This window comes from Carassius gibelio, chromosome B13 (assembly GCF_023724105.1).
Source record: "Carassius gibelio isolate Cgi1373 ecotype wild population from Czech Republic chromosome B13, carGib1.2-hapl.c, whole genome shotgun sequence".
Taxonomy (NCBI): domain Eukaryota; kingdom Metazoa; phylum Chordata; class Actinopteri; order Cypriniformes; family Cyprinidae; genus Carassius; species Carassius gibelio.
This window is the reverse complement of record NC_068408.1, coordinates 3,808,271-3,824,114: the sequence shown is the minus strand read 5'-3', so window position 1 is coordinate 3,824,114 and position 15,844 is coordinate 3,808,271. Positions and strand designations below refer to the sequence as shown.

The 15,844-nt window shown below is 35.6% G+C and overlaps 2 protein-coding genes across 4 annotated transcripts in view; both read left to right on the top strand.

The window, feature by feature from the left end:
- LOC127970415 (tyrosine-protein kinase Mer) overlaps positions 1 to 3,412 on the top strand; it is a 28,472-nt gene extending 25,060 nt beyond the window's left edge. For all 3 annotated transcript variants that reach the window (XM_052573000.1, XM_052572999.1, XM_052573001.1), the window contains 2 exons: positions 109 to 245; positions 1,119 to 3,412. In XM_052573000.1, coding sequence (XP_052428960.1) covers positions 109 to 245; positions 1,119 to 1,560 — 579 coding nt within the window. In that variant the 3' untranslated portion in view covers positions 1,561 to 3,412. The remainder of the gene's footprint in view (positions 1 to 108; positions 246 to 1,118) is intronic.
- Positions 3,413 to 4,119: 707 nt separating this feature from the next.
- LOC127970618 (transmembrane protein 87A) lies at positions 4,120 to 13,326 on the top strand. Its single transcript, XM_052573271.1, has 20 exons — positions 4,120 to 4,345; positions 5,224 to 5,284; positions 5,813 to 5,904; positions 5,996 to 6,130; positions 6,779 to 6,835; positions 6,929 to 6,982; positions 7,078 to 7,171; positions 7,256 to 7,317; positions 7,557 to 7,740; positions 8,124 to 8,223; positions 8,729 to 8,822; positions 9,446 to 9,521; positions 10,532 to 10,636; positions 10,718 to 10,776; positions 10,856 to 10,959; positions 11,040 to 11,113; positions 11,238 to 11,308; positions 11,534 to 11,586; positions 11,707 to 11,737; positions 12,255 to 13,326. The coding sequence occupies exons 1-20, from the start codon at positions 4,208 to 4,210 to the stop codon at positions 12,294 to 12,296; spliced, it is 1,686 nt and encodes a 561-aa protein (XP_052429231.1). The 5' UTR covers positions 4,120 to 4,207; the 3' UTR covers positions 12,297 to 13,326.
- The last annotated feature ends 2,518 nt before the right edge of the window (positions 13,327 to 15,844 follow it).

The window sequence follows — 15,844 nt, the reverse complement described above, 5'->3', positions numbered from 1 at the left end:
TTGTAGTTCATTCAAGTCTCTTTATGTTCATCGAAGGTTGCATTTATTAATCAATGATACAGTCAAAGCAGTAATATTCTCATTTATCACCTCTTGTTCCCCTTCTAGTGGGCCTTTGGAGTGACCATGTGGGAAATAGCCACTCGGGGAATGACCCCATACCCCGGCGTACAAAACCATGAGATTTACGACTATCTCCTCGAGGGAAACCGGCTGAAACAGCCGAGCGACTGTCTGGATGAACTGTGAGTTTGTTTTAAAACTGTGTGTTGAAAATGACCATGAATTTCCAGCATGTGAACAAAAATGTTCAAATCGAAAAGGACCCTATTTGAGTACATTACTCTAAAGACAGGAAAAGTTTGACTGTTATCAAATATATAACTACTTGCTCCACCAGAAGGATACATTTTATGGAAATACTATTTTATGCAATTTTTTCTTCTTAGATAAACTGATCTTGTTTAACTATAGCTATACTAGAAAACATGGAAAAGATACAGATTAACCCTGTAAAGCCTGACATATAAAATATACATTTAGTATAGTATTAAAATATATTTATTATAGACAGAATAAAAAAAAAAAGATAGCTTGTGTTTTATGTTGAGCATTAGGCATTTATGGCTCATAAATTGAAAATATGTAGAAAAAAGACTGAGCAAAAACACATTACTTGGTGCAGATGCTGATATCTGATATTATCAAAAAGTGATGAAATTCTGATGCTTGTGTTGTAAATCAGTGAAATCTTAATAATATTTCCAAGTAAACCTAAGTTCTTCAGTCCAGTAAGTCTCACTCTTGAAATATTACTTGCAATATCACAGTTATTTGTATGTTTACTTTGACAGCAAAAAGACACATGAACCACAAAATGATGCTGGACTTTTGTACAATAATACTAAAAGATCTTATACTTGCTAAAAAAAAACAAACTCTAAATGATCCATCAGATGACAGAATGCATGCAGTAAACTGTCTGCAACAGCTTTTGTTTTAGCAAAGTTTTGATCATGTTGATAAGTTCGAGGCCTTTGCATGTAAAATATGGGAGAGTAGGCTTTACAGTGTTGATGTTTTTCAGTAAATCTGAATCTCATTGTGTTGTGTTTCAGGTATGACATCATGTTCAGCTGCTGGAGCGTTGATCCGGTGGACCGGCCCGACTTCACACAGGTTAGGAAGAAGCTGGAGAGTCTGGCGGGGAAGCTTCCCGCGGTTTCCAGCCGAAGAGACATTATCTACATCAACACCAGCTTCGCCGAGGAAGAAGAGGAGATACCCGGCGAGGCGACCGAGGGCCCTGTGCTCACATCCTCACCCTCCTGTAGTCGCCAAACCACGGACACTTCAGTAGTGACAGCAGACGTTCATGAGAGCACAGACGCAGAGGACGACCGGTACGTTGTGGTCATTTCCTCCGGGGATCATGCGGCGAGAAACGCAGTAGATACGCCACTGTTGGATCACAGACTCGTGGAACAGGACAGCGAAGAAACGGTCAGGGACTCGCCAGCGATGCAGCAGACATCCAGTGACACCACACGTTTGCTCTGATGGGAAGTTGCATCAGATACAGTAACTGACTTTATTGTGGTAGCCAACGGAAGTATATTTTGTCAAAAAACTGAATTGATAAAGCAATAACCCCCATAAGAAGCTGTGTCTGACAATGCCCCTTAGCTGTTATAAACTCTCTGTAAACCATGGGTTTATTGCTTTTATAAACCGGTTATTCCATATTCGTAGTAAGGTTTAACAACATAAAATCGAGCAAAGAAATTGCAATAATATTAACAAAAACGTAGTTCCTCAGAAACTGTTGTGGTTCCAACAAAGTGTTTGCAGAGCAACACACAGATGTAAACACAGCTTTGAACTTGTCTCAACCAATCAGAATCAAGGACCGGAAATCTCTGTATTATAATAATGATTTTGTTTTTTTGAACACCCATCGGCCATCATTGACAAGAGTGCCAAACTTACACCATTGGTTGAGTTAAAGGAACAGTTCACCCAAAAAATTTGATTTTGGCCACCCTCATGCCATTCAAGATGTAGATGACTGTGGTTCTTCATCAGAACAGATTTGGAGAAATTCAGCATTGCATCACTTGATCACAAATGGGTGCTTTGCAGTGAATGGGTGCCGTCAGAATGAGAGTCCAAACAGCTGATAAAAACATTACAGTAATCCACACCACTCAAGCCCATCATCAACGCCTTAAAAAAGGTTTAAAAAAAGTTTGTAAAAATCGAATCCATCATTAAGGTATATTTGTTTAGATTAGTTTTGGGCTGTTTTAGCTTTTAAACTTTGCTTGATCTGTGCCTATTTCTCTCCTGATTCAGACCAGACAGCTTTCTTACTGGAGAAAGATTATGGATTCGTATTTGAGCCAGAAGCAATGCTTTGAAGTTAAAAACATCTTTTTGGATTTGTTAATGACAAGTCAATGCGTTTATGAAATACTTAAATTACTTGTGGATTATTATTGTGATCTTTGGACTTTAATTCTGACGGCACCCATTCACTGCAGAGGATACATTGTTGAGCAAATAATATATTTATTTAATGTTATGCAATAACATTTTACAGTATTACTGTTTTAACTGTGGTCAATTTGGTCAAATAAATGCAGCTTTAGACAGAGACATATTTCGGAATAATTACAAATTCGTACCAACTCCAAACATTTGAACAGTAGTGCATGCAAATCTCTCTGGCAACAAATGTCTTGATTTCATCTCTTGCTAAATGTAAAAATTTTTTGCCCTCATACAGCATTTCACAGTTGCACAGAAACACGTTGGACCCTAAACCCGCCTGGTGGGCCCTGTCTGAACCCTACCATGGTGTTATTGTCGTCTTAATGCATGTTGTAGTACAGAGCGCAAAACAGTGATGCTCCAAATGTTAGAAAACAAGTCCTGTTTTTTCTGAAGTGATTAAGTTTATAATGTTATTATCTTCAGGAGTAAGCTACAGTACATTGTGACTTTAAGCTTTTTTGTGAACTTTGTTTTTGCACAGAACCTAATTTGTATATTAGATATACATTTTGTAAATATAAAGCACAGGTTTTTTATATATAGTGATATTTACAATTTAACTTGGAGGTTAAACTGAGTCTTTAGAGAAATCTACAAAAGTTTTTTTTAAACGTGAAGTATTTTTTATTACTGTACCTTCTGAATGAGGTACACCGATATCTGCATTCATTTGAGGTCGAGAGTGTACAATTAATGCCATTATGAACAATATCTTATTAAATACTGCTAACAAAATAAAGTTTGTTTTAAAGTGCTGCCATAAATGTTATATGAAATGATAACTTGGTCTAGTAATACTCTGAATGAGCCATTTGTTCATGTTTAAATGTAATATTAAAAGCTGTTACCTGGAAAAGTTGTCTTTTGGATTTCAGTGTCAATACCTTTTACTGTAAGTTTAGTAAGCAATAAATATCATTTATTTCATGCAGTTAGATATAAAACATTTGAATGCATGTTTAAATAACATATTTGATTAAACAAACATTTTGGAAAAGGAGTCATTTTGCAGTTGCTGTGTTATTGGGGCTCATTAGCGGGGAAATCTTTTGTAAGGTTTAATAAAAAAGAAATCAGAAAAGATTGGCTATATGCGCTCCGAAGTCCTGATCTGAATCAAATCATTAAACATCTCAAAGACATCTAATAAACATCTATTTGACCTTTTTTTCTCTCTTTTTCTCAGGTACATTATGTGTTAAAGATAAAATAAAAATCACCACGTGCTGCTATCCGAACAATAATTTTTATTAAAAAAATAAGCATTTTGATTTGTCTGATTTGTTTTATTAGGGCTAATCTAATTTTTTTGTATTTTTTTATTTTAAAGAACACATTCCACAGAGCGTGCTTCGTGCACATGGAAAGAGTTATAGTCTACAGAAGAATCATGCGCATTCATTTATTGCTTTAAAAAAAAAAGATGACAAAGACTAACATATCTAATCTATCTGTATTAAGTAGTAAGACACTGATATTAAAGGCCAAATTTAGTGTTCACCGTGCTGATGGTGATGCATAGGCTACTTTACGCTAGGGTCTGCCTGCGACTGTACGCGCACCATCCGCTTTTTGACGGCATGACGTGTCCGGTGTGTGCGCGCGTGAGAGAGAGCGCGTGTGTGCGCGCGACCGTCTCTGAACAGTAAACATGGCCGACAGCAGCCTCCGGTGGATGCAGAGCACCAGCCTTTTGCTCTTTTTTATCCCATTTCTCCTCATCACTTTATCATTAAATGGTGTAACTGCCGCTCCGGAGATGGGCCTGTGGACTATTACAGTCCTTAATGTGAGTGTGGATGATGTTTATGATTATAAGTTGATGAAAACGAGCGACGAGTCCAAGCGCTAACAGCTAGCATTAGATAACAGTGCATCTTTAGTTATGGATTAAGTGATGTTTTAACGTTGTAATTAGTAAGACAACCTCTAGAAATTAATGACACGTTATGAGGCAGCTGTCAGAGTCATTAAAATGATAAAACACGGTTAAACTTTGTCCAAATGCCGTGTTTGCATTAAGACCAGCTCAGTGCTGCATGTTGCAGCAGCTCCACAAAACATAAGACTGTCTCTTTTATTTTTTATAAATTTTTTAGTCAGGTTTTACCCATTTGATCAACATATAGTTTTTAATTCTTTAAACCATGTTTTTAATAATTTACCATTTAGTATGACGACTTTTTCTTTTGTTTTAATATGCTGAATGACATATGGAAAGTTATTTCACCATTTATTAAGTTAATTGAAACTAAAGTAGATGTGTATGTATGTAAAATCTCTTTTGTAAATTGCATGTGATGCATGGTGTTGAGAAAACAAAGAACATTTGTTACTGTTAATAATAGCAATAAAAGTAACCTGTTACTGCAGTTTAAAATACAAAATGAGGATTTTACTCCGTATTCAGTATAAAGGAATCAGTTGCATTTAATTTTGTTTGTCATTGAGCTGTGACGCTGTCACCTTTGATTGTCCATATGATCTCTGTAAAGTTTGTGACAGGGTCTTATCAAATATTTAAAGGCCTGTCTATTTTTTCCACTGGGTTTCTATCGGGTGCTACTGTAAGACAACCCCAAAACACATGTTTAATTTACTACTGAAACACTTTCTACTGGAAAAACTGTTGAAAAATTTGACAATGTGTTTTCTTCTCTTTTGCAGACATCAAGACCTTTATTGTTGAGGAAAGCCATGTATAAGGACACTGATATTCGATTAAGAGGTGTCTAATGTTGTTATTTCTGCATAGACCGAAGATAAAGCTTAAAGGAATAATCCATAAAAATAAAAAAAATCCAACATTTACTCATCCTCAGGACATCCAAGATATAGATTCATCAGAACAGATTTTGAGAAATGTAGCATTGCATCACTTGCTCACCAATGGATGCTCTGGAGTGAATGGGTGCCGTCAGAATGAGAGGCCAAACAGCTGCTAAAAACATCTCTCCAGTCCATCAAGAAGTTTTAACTTAAAACCATTGCTTCTGGCCAAAATATGAGTCCATAAAAGGAAGCAATGTTGTTATTTTGATGTTTTTATCAGCTGTTTGGACTCTTATTCTGACGGCACCCATTCACTCCAGAGGATCAGTGGGTGAGCAAGTGATGTGATGCTAAATTTCTCCAAACCTGACATCTTGGATGACCTGAGGATGGGTACATTTCCAGCAAATCTACTTACTCCTTTAATAAACACGTGTCCTGTATTGATTGTCTAGCGAAATAAGGATCTCGTTTCTCCTTGCAGTGTCATCATTCGGTTGTCCGGAGGAAGTGAGGTTCTCCATTCAGTGGTTTCTAAAATTCTACCCCTGTCACAATGAGTACAACAATATTGAAGTGAGTGGCAGCCGTTTGCTTCTGAAATCCTTAAAGCATGCATGTGATACTCATGCATGTGTGTTTAATATTTGTTTATTTGCTCGCTCAGGAGATGTATGAAAAGACGCCACAGATTCGAGGAAACAGTCTGGACCCGAGCCCTCAGGGACAGGGAGAGTTTATTCGGCACAAATACAGGGAGATATCCTGCCGCAGCGACATGCACATGTTCCCCATGCTCAATGTACGTTCACACTGCTTGATTTCAGTCAGTAGTGTATGCTATACTTTCAGCCTGACCTATTTCTGTCACCTTTATTGAGAAAAATAAGCCACGGTCAGTGTTTTTAGCATTATTAATATTTGATTATATTCCACCATATTTATTAATATTTTGAATAAGCTTTTCATTTTATGCCTTTCAGGTTTCATTCTAATTTGAGTCATTTTGTTATCTGCTTTTGTCGTTTTGTATTTGTTTTATATGTATGTGTGCATTGTGTGAGTGTGTATGTATATGTATATATATAGATAATGTTTTCTATTTCAATATCCTTCAAAAAATATTATTTCTTTGATGCAAAGCCATTTCTCCAGTCTTCAGTGTCCCATGATCCTTAAGAAATCATTCTGATATGCTGATTCATTATTAGAAATTATCATTGTTGGCAACAGTTGTGCACACAGACTGTTACAAAAATGAACAATAAAAGATAATTCAACACATACTAACCTGATGAATGCTTACAATTATAGATCACTAAAATGTGATGTGTAGTGAGATGTTTTCAGCCTCTTTATCAACTTCCTGACAACTGACTGATGTTAATTTTGATTTCATAATTGCATCATAATTGTTCAGTGTTGTCTATATCGTTGTTGTTTTTTGCAGAAATCAAAAGCAGAACCAAAAACCGCGAGCCTGATTCAGTTGGAAGGCAAGTTAGAGGTAAAACTGCTGAATAATGTTCCGGTTTCAAAAGCTGCTTGTTTTCAAACAACTCAAAAAGAGCAATATATTTCTCTTTGGTTTTGACAAAAGGATGGGAGCTTCACCAGTTCTTCTGTTGCTGAGGCTGGTTCCTACGGACCGATGGTAAAACACTATGAGATGGAATATATGAGTTTTTTGGCGACAGCAATAAATTGAGGGTTTGTTGAGTAATGCACATAATTTCTTTGTTGGCAAAGGAACATGTGATTGCTACGACCTGGAGGGACGGGCCTTACCTGCTGGTAGTGCAGACCAGTTCAACAAAACAGGATGCCAACTGGAATTTAACCTGTAGGCCTAATGCTCTTATCTGCTCTTATCATATGAATATGTAGCTGTTTCTGGCTTATGAATCTTATCTGAACTGTGTTTCAGTCAGTGTTGTGATGAAGGGATCCCACGGTTATCTCTCTGTCACCGAATGGCCTCTCATGATCGTAAGTAGTTTAGATGCTCTTTTATCAGCGTTATATGATGGGATCCGGAGAACACAACAGGGACTCAAAGGAGTGCATTCATTGAATATTGCATTTATAAACGTATTGTATATTTATTATATGTCTTATATAAAATAATAAGTTAACAACCGACAACAATCCGATCAATTCCTGAATTCTATTCTAATATCTTTGCATGATTTGGTATGATTCATGATTTCTCCCTCTCTTTTTCTCAGTTCTACATGGTGATGTGTGTGGTGTACATCCTGTACGCTCTTCTCTGGTTCGTCTGGGCGTCCTGCTACTGGAAAGACCTGCTGAGGATCCAGTTCTGGATTGCTGGAGTCATATTCTTGGGCATGATAGAGAAGGCCGTCTTCTGTGCTGAATATCAGAACACCAACAACGTGGGCTCAGCATGTTAGTCAAAAAATATACTCTTTATTCCTCCGTTTCAACTGTTAAATTCACCGACAATGGCCTAACTCATTTTTGTACACTTGAAACTGTCTGAATGTCATGGCATATAAAGATAGATCAAACAGTGTAATCTAAAATCTTTTCGTAAATTTAGTGCATAGGCTGCATTTATTTGTTAAAAAGTACAATATTTTGAGGTTTTGGTTTGAAACACAAAGTGTCCCAATAACTTTTGTCTTCATTTTTAACATTAGATAGATGTGTTATTTTGTCATTTAATATGTAACCCTTCTTTAAAGCCTCAAAATTGAATCTTTCTTTAAAAAGAGTGACATATGTTTTCCCATGTGTTTAAAAGTTGAATCTCTCTGTCTTCTCTCCAGCTCAGGGTCTGCTGATCTTTGCTGAGCTCATCTCTGCTCTGAAGAGGACTCTGGCCCGTTTGCTCGTCGTCATCGTCAGTCTGGGCTACGGCATTGTCAAGTGAGTAATGAAAGCATCGATCAGCAGGGTTCAGGATCATTAGAGGAATAGTTCACCCCCCAAAAAATACAATTTGTTGATGATGTAATACATCCAAGATGTAGATGAGTTTGTTTCTTCATCTGATTTGAAGAAATGTAGCATTGCATTATTTGCTCAGCAATGGATGCTCTTTAGTCAATGGGTGCCGTCAGAATGAGTCTAAACAGCTGATAACAACATCACAATAATCCACAGCACTCCAGTCCATCATTTAACATCTTGTTAAGAAATCTGTCACTTCAAACCATTGCTTTCATCTAAAATACAAATCCGTAATATTGCCTACTCCAGAACAAAAAAAAAAGAAGATAGAGTTTACATGTTTCTAAACAAATAACTATTAAATATTTTGATGTGAGAGGACAATAGGGGAGAGAATTTTTTTGCATCATGAATTATTATGTTTGGGTGAACTATACCGTTGAGTGGTTTTAGAGACACTGATGTTTTTGTGTTTTCTCAGGCCGCGTTTGGGCACCGTCATGCACCGAGTGGTGGGTCTGGGTGTGCTTTACTTCATATTTGCTGCAATTGAGGGCGTCCTGAGGATCACTGGGGTAAAGCTGACATCCTGGTTCTTTTTAAATCATTTTGTTGAGCAGTTGCATATTATAAGCAGCCGTTTTGTCAAAGAAGCATCAGTTATGTGATTTAAACGTGTTTGTTGTCAGTAATGAGTGTGATGGGTGTTGATCTGTAAGGGTCGAGATAATGGACCAGCCCTCGTCACATACGTTATACTAGCTGTGTTTGATTCTTCTGCTCTCTGGTTCATATCCTTCTGATGGCCCTATCAAGCCTGGCTTCATTTAGTTAACAGACTTGTACCATACCAACCAGATTGTGAAGGGATAATTCTGTCATCTTTTAGTCACGTTCTGAACATATTTTGAAGAATGTTGGTATCCAAACAGTAGCCATTGATATTCAGTGTATATTTGTCCAAGTCAATGGGAACCAAAACGGTTCGGTTGCTAGCATTAATCGTTCTTGCCAGAATTTTTATTTTTGGGTGAACTGTTTATAACTATATAGTTAAAAAACATTTAAAAGGTGCTTATTCCTTTTAGTGTAATTTTGAGTTTGATTGTGGTTTGTGTTTCAGTTGTTGTAGTGGTGAAGGACCTGTTCCTACTGTTCCCTATTCCTTATTTTTCCCGCCTCTGTGCATCTCTCTCAGGCTAAAGACTCTGACTTGACCCTGCTAGCCAACATTCCCCTGGCTCTGCTTGACTCCTCTCTGTGCTGGTGGATATCCTTTTGGGACGCTGTGTGTGTGTCTTTGCCCCTGCAGAGTTTATTTTGTTCCTGCATGATGCCTTATTTATGGAGCTCTTGTTTTATTTTCTTATTTGCCTTTTAGACCTGAAGACTTTCTTACTAAGCATGATGCTGCAAAAAAATATTGATCATTTTCAGCATTATATCTATGCCTATGTGCAATGTTGTTTATTAACATAGACGTTTCAGAATGCATTCACTGTAAATATCCAGTGAAAGATGGTGCAAGTTATCACTACAAATATGCTATTAAATATAAATATACATTTTTATTCAGCAGGGATTCATTAAATTTATCCAAAGTGACAGTAAAGACATTTAAATTGGTAAATTTCTATTTTTAAATTAAATTAAACCTGATTAAAACCACATTTTTCATAAAATTATGAAGCGGCACAATTGTTTCTAGCACTGATAATAATCAGAAATGTTTCTTGAGCAGCAAATCATCATATTATACTGATTTCTGAAGATCATGTGACACTGAAGACTGGAGGAATGATGCTGAAAATACAGCTATGATCACAGGAAAAAATATCCTATTTGAAATGTTAAAAAATTAAAAAATTATCATTTCAAATAACATAATAATATTTCGGAATATTAATATTTTTACTGTATTTTTCATCAAATAAATGAAGCCCTGGTGAAAACCCTAAGCTTTATAAATAAACTTTATCATAAGCTTTATAAATATAAATACAAGTAAATCAACACAACTTCACTGCATGGCCATACATAAACTTTTAATATTATATATAATATTTAACTACATTATAAATAATATGCATGTCATATTATAATAAATATAATAGTAGAAACCATATAGTAGTTGCATATTTTCAACAATAATTGTGAATAATATAAGATTCTGTCTGTGGTAATTGACAGCATGCTACATAGGAATTATTAGGTTATGTAAACTTGTTATATTTCTAGACTTATGGTCCTGTAAGTCTCGATTCCTTGACTATATCTCACATATTTGTCAGTCTGGCGCAAACCATTAAGACTCTGAAACTCAGAAGAAACCCAGTGAAGCTGTCTTTGTACAGACACTTCACCAACACGCTCATCTTTGCTGTTCTCGGTGAGTAAAAGCAGGAAATGTGGCTGAATACAGTGAAACGGTTAAACCCAGTCGAGGTGACCGATATCTACCGTGTTTCAGCCTCCATTATTTTCATGGTTTGGACGACGAAGAAGTTCCGGTTAGCAGACTGTCAGGCGGTGAGTATCTGAACTCTCTCTGCTCCGATCGAAGCAGAACCAAATGATTTCAAACTGGTTCCTGTGTGTTTCTTCACAGGACTGGATGGAGCTGTGGGTGGATGATGCTTTCTGGAGGTTCCTCTTCTCCAGCATACTGCTGGTCATCATGTTTCTGTGGCGGCCGTCTGCTAACAATCAAAGGCAAGCATGTCCTAGTCAGCCGTCTTGCACTGTATCCTCTAAAGCAGCATCCTGACCGCATGCATGTGCTCTGTGTCTAGGTATGCGTACACACCTCTTATTGATGACTCAGACGATGAGGAGATTGAAGAGTTCCTGGTGTCTGCAAACATCGGTCAGTCACTTTTTTGTGTGTGTGTCTGTATGTCTTTTCACTGTAGGTCTGTGTTATTGCACTGTATGGAAACATTGTTATATGAAAAGTGTGGGTTAATTAATATGCACCTGTTCATCATCAGCTGATGGGATAAAGTTGAGGGCGGCTAAGACAGAAACCAATGGAACGGTGAAGCCTGCAGCAGCCAATCAGGTCAGTGTTCATTTGTTTTATTAACAATATTTAAAGTAGTTTTTTAAGGAATCATTTAATGCTGTACGATTACAAATAGATTGATTAGAAGTGGCCATAAAAACACCTATAAGGTTAAAAAGAAAAAAGTTATGTTCTTCTGAACTTTTTATTCAGTTGAGAATATTCAATAAATAAAACCATAAATGTTATATTAAACAAAAATCTGATATTTGATTGTTTCAGGATGAAGATTTGAAGTGGGTGGAGGAGAATATTCCTACCTCTCTGTCTGATGTGTAGGTCGTCTTCTGTTTGATAAAAACACACACACACACACACTCCCTCTGCTGTTAGCAACAAAAAGCTTCCCATGTCAATTTGCAATTATTCACACAATTATTCGCTTTTATTTTCAGAGCTCTTCCTGTTCTTCTTGACTCAGACGAGGTATGCAAAACTTTATTTCTATCTTAATTTAGCTTTTACTGTTAATTTAAGTTTTTAGTTTTAGTCTGTTTTTGTTTTTGTTTTTTTGTTTACGTTTTCTTCTGAAATGCATGGTATACATTGGGGATACTGTTTCATTACTTTAAATAAAATAATTGTTACCCTAAAATACATAATAGAACTTATTTTATTTGCCAATGCAAAGATTTTATTTTAATCACCAAAAATCAACATTTTCAGTTTTTGTTTTTGGGTTAACTAAAATAAATAAATAACTACAAAACTCTAGAAATACCAAAAAAAAACAAAAAACAGCAACTTAACACATGAAAATTAACATGGAAAATAGAAAAATTGAAAATAATTCAAAATCTTAATAAAATCATCACTGCATTACCTCGTGCACTAACATAGCATTGTCTAGTTTCCGTTGTTTAATTGACTTTCATGTGTTTGTGGAACATTTGCATCAGCCGTCATGAATAAGTGAGTTAATTAAGGCCGGTTTCTCACACAGGAGATCATGACCACCAAGTATGAGATGTCAAAGATGGAGTGAGTTTGAGAAAGCGCTGTGGATGAAGCAGACCTCCAGAGATGCACAAAACCCCGCAGCTGCTGTAACGCCATCTGACCCTCACCGGAGAGAGTCACAGACTCAGACTGCTTCCTTCCTTTGGTCCGGATGGTTGGCGGCTTTTGGGTAAATTGAAGGAATCGTGCTGAAGAGGTGGACGCATCCTAGCTGATCTAGACTCAATGCTTCCTGAACTTTGTTGAGGTGTTACCTCTCTTCTTCTTTTTTTCCTGAACTGTTCAAACGTCCAGAAGACTTAAACGTCATCATCATCATCAATCTGCATAAAGAGATCTGTTTATAAACTTTTGTGAGGACAAACCTGTCAGAATTGTGAGCGAGTATTCAAATCGGTTAAACCATTCTTAGTGTGTGTGTGTGTGTGTGTGTGTGTGTGTGTGTTACTCCATCCTGAAAAACATTGAACTTCAATTTGACCAAAACGTGTTCTCCGTTTCTGTAAATTAGTCTTTGGCTGTAATATAAAGTGTTATTTCAGAGGTTTTTTCTATGTTTTCAGCACATGATGTGAATAGGAGAATGTCTGTTTGTTGAAATGGGCAGAATGATTCATAATATATTCTGATTAATTGTAAAGTTGTTTTGTTTTGTAGAGAGCCCACCTTAACTTTTCTCACTTAAAAGGAGAATTCACCTCAAAATTAAATAAAATAAAATTGTTATTTAGTCACCTTCGCGTTGACTCAAACCTGCATGCTGTTATTTATGGAAGATTGTTTTGGCCACAAGAATTAAAAAAAAAAAAAAAAAAATTAAACGCATTTTTTTATTTTATAATTCAGCATTTTCTCACACTTCTGAGATATAAACAAGATATAAACTTTCTAGCAATTTTTTTTAGTTGAGTTGAAATGTAGTGCATTTTAGGATCCATTTTTTTGCCGCTTGGACATTAATTGTATTCAAAGAAATATCATAAAGACTCATTTGAAGTAGTGCTGTCATACAATTAATCGCGATAAATCGCATCCAAAATAAAAGTTTTTGTTTACATTGTGTACTGTGTATATTTATGATGTATATATAAATTCAAACACATGCATGTATATATTTAAGAAAAATATGCCATATTTATATATATAAAATATATTTATAAATGACATAAAAAATAATATCAATGTATAAACATAAATTTTTTCAAAATATATACTATATATGCATATTAAATAAACACAATACACATACAAATAGCATGTAAACAAAAACTTTTCTTTTGGATGCGATTAATCGTTTGACCGCGCTAATTTAAAGATACATAGATGGTGGCTTTTTTATTGTTTGGGTGAAATATTATTTTTTAGTTTTTCTTTTTAAGGAAAAGTGTATGTATCTTGGATCTCTGTGTAGATGCATACTGAAGCCTTAACTCTTCAGTACTTTTTTTTTAATTTATTTATCACTTTCAATTAAATATGCAAAATGAAAAAATGTTAAGGCCTTGCAAAATTGTGAGGCGTTTAGATTTATTCCTTTTATTATGTCGTATGTTCTTTTTTAAACGGGTTCCCAATGTCCCGAAGGAGACAAAAACAAATTGTTTGGTAAGATAGTTGAACTTGAAAATGTCATTTTGTCTGTTCTGTGAAAGCTAATAGTGATAATGATAATATTAATATACACCGATTTAAGGGCGCGAGCTCTTTGATATGCCCCGCCTACTGCTTCAGTATGAAAAAAAAACACAGATCAGATGTTGGAATAACATTACGTTTCATAGGTTTTATTGTCAACATCTATATTTCCAGTAAGGCCACAAGGGGGCATCCCTAACTAAATGGTAAGTACAGCAAGTCTTCTTATACTTGATCAAAACAAATGATGTTATTCTTTCCATTTCTTTATGATTTATACACGTTCTGCGCATCCAAGCCTCATAACTTGTAATTGTAACTTGAATGTAAAGCAGTTTGTATGTCTAATAATATCAAAAACAACAGTTGTAACATTTACTGTCCGTTTTAATCAATTTCATGCATCCTTGCTGAATAAAGCATTATATAAATAGAGTTTTGCTGTTATTTTAATATAACTTGGTCCCGGTTTCACAGACAGGGCGTAGCTTTGATTTTATAAAAATACTATAAAATGTTTTTTTTTTGTTTTTGTTTTTTTGTGCATCTTGAGACAGAACAATGGCACTGACATGTTTTACGATATGTCAGAGCAAGATATATTCAGTCGAGACTCAAACTTGCATTGTTGTCTTGAGCCTTGTCTGTAAAACTTGGGTTTATGAACTAAACTACAATAAAATCAAATAAAACACTAAGGATTTACAGAGTATTACCAATTTTCCTCATCTATTTCTCTGGTACTTGGGCATAAAGTTATATACATACATATATATATATATATATATATATATATATATATATATATTAAAAAGGAAATAATAATATATATAAAATATTTAAAAAATATAATAAAAACCGCAATTAATGGGAAAAAAATTACACAAATGCAACAAAATTACTAAAACTTTAACTGAAATTAAATAAATAACATTATATCAAAAACATTATACAAAATATCAATAAAACCTATAGTTTCCCAATTATGCTACAATAACATTTGCCATAAAACATCCAGAAGTCCATAAGAGTCTTTGAGTTAATCTGTGGACTTTGAGTCTTAAACCAAGGAACATGACCAGAACTAAACATAGTCAAGATAACAATCTACTTTTCCGATGGCAAACACATGTGCTTTTACTGATGCATGGCACCCAGCCTCTTACTTTGCAGTCCAGTCCCAAAAAAAAGACTTAATTTATAAAAGCACACACACTCACACACCAGACAGGCATCTCAAGCATCACAAGCATCTCAAACTATTACAGAATTACTATTACGGTAAATTCCTCATACAGAGTTACTGTATCATAAGGCTTCAGTCAGAAGACTTGAAAAATAATGCACATTTATAGATCAGTTTACATATAGTGTCTGTATGCTTTCAGTGCATGGAAAAGAGCAGTGTGAACATTTTCATTCCCAGAAGAAAGCCATGCAGGTTTGGAGCGACACGAGCGTGAGTAAATGCTTTCTTTGCTTATCACTCCTTCCCGCAAAATGTCGATGTTTATTGCTTGTAGTGAAAGTTTAATGATGTCTTGGGCCGTTCGGTTTTCTCTGGCAAATCTCGCTGTACTTAAAACCTTTTGAAAGCTTCAAACTGGGCCGTTGGACCGAGAGCAGAGATGTTTCTCAGTGGTTATGCAAAGATTTTACAGCTGAAGTGCATTGTCATTTTAAAACAGCACCCGAGCGTCCTGTGAACATGTGCTTCTGGAAGCTTGTGGCTCTTTTGATCTTCTGAGAGAAAAGGCACTGGACAGCCACATGTGTTCAGCATTAGGCCTACTGTCCATTTCTCTTTCATGCAAACACATAATTGACAAGCACTGAGAAATACTCTTTTAATTTCCTGATTGTTATTGGTCCTTGCATTCTTCTTAAGGTCATATCACTGGTCACATGTTAACTTGACAATCGATTTTGATGACCAAC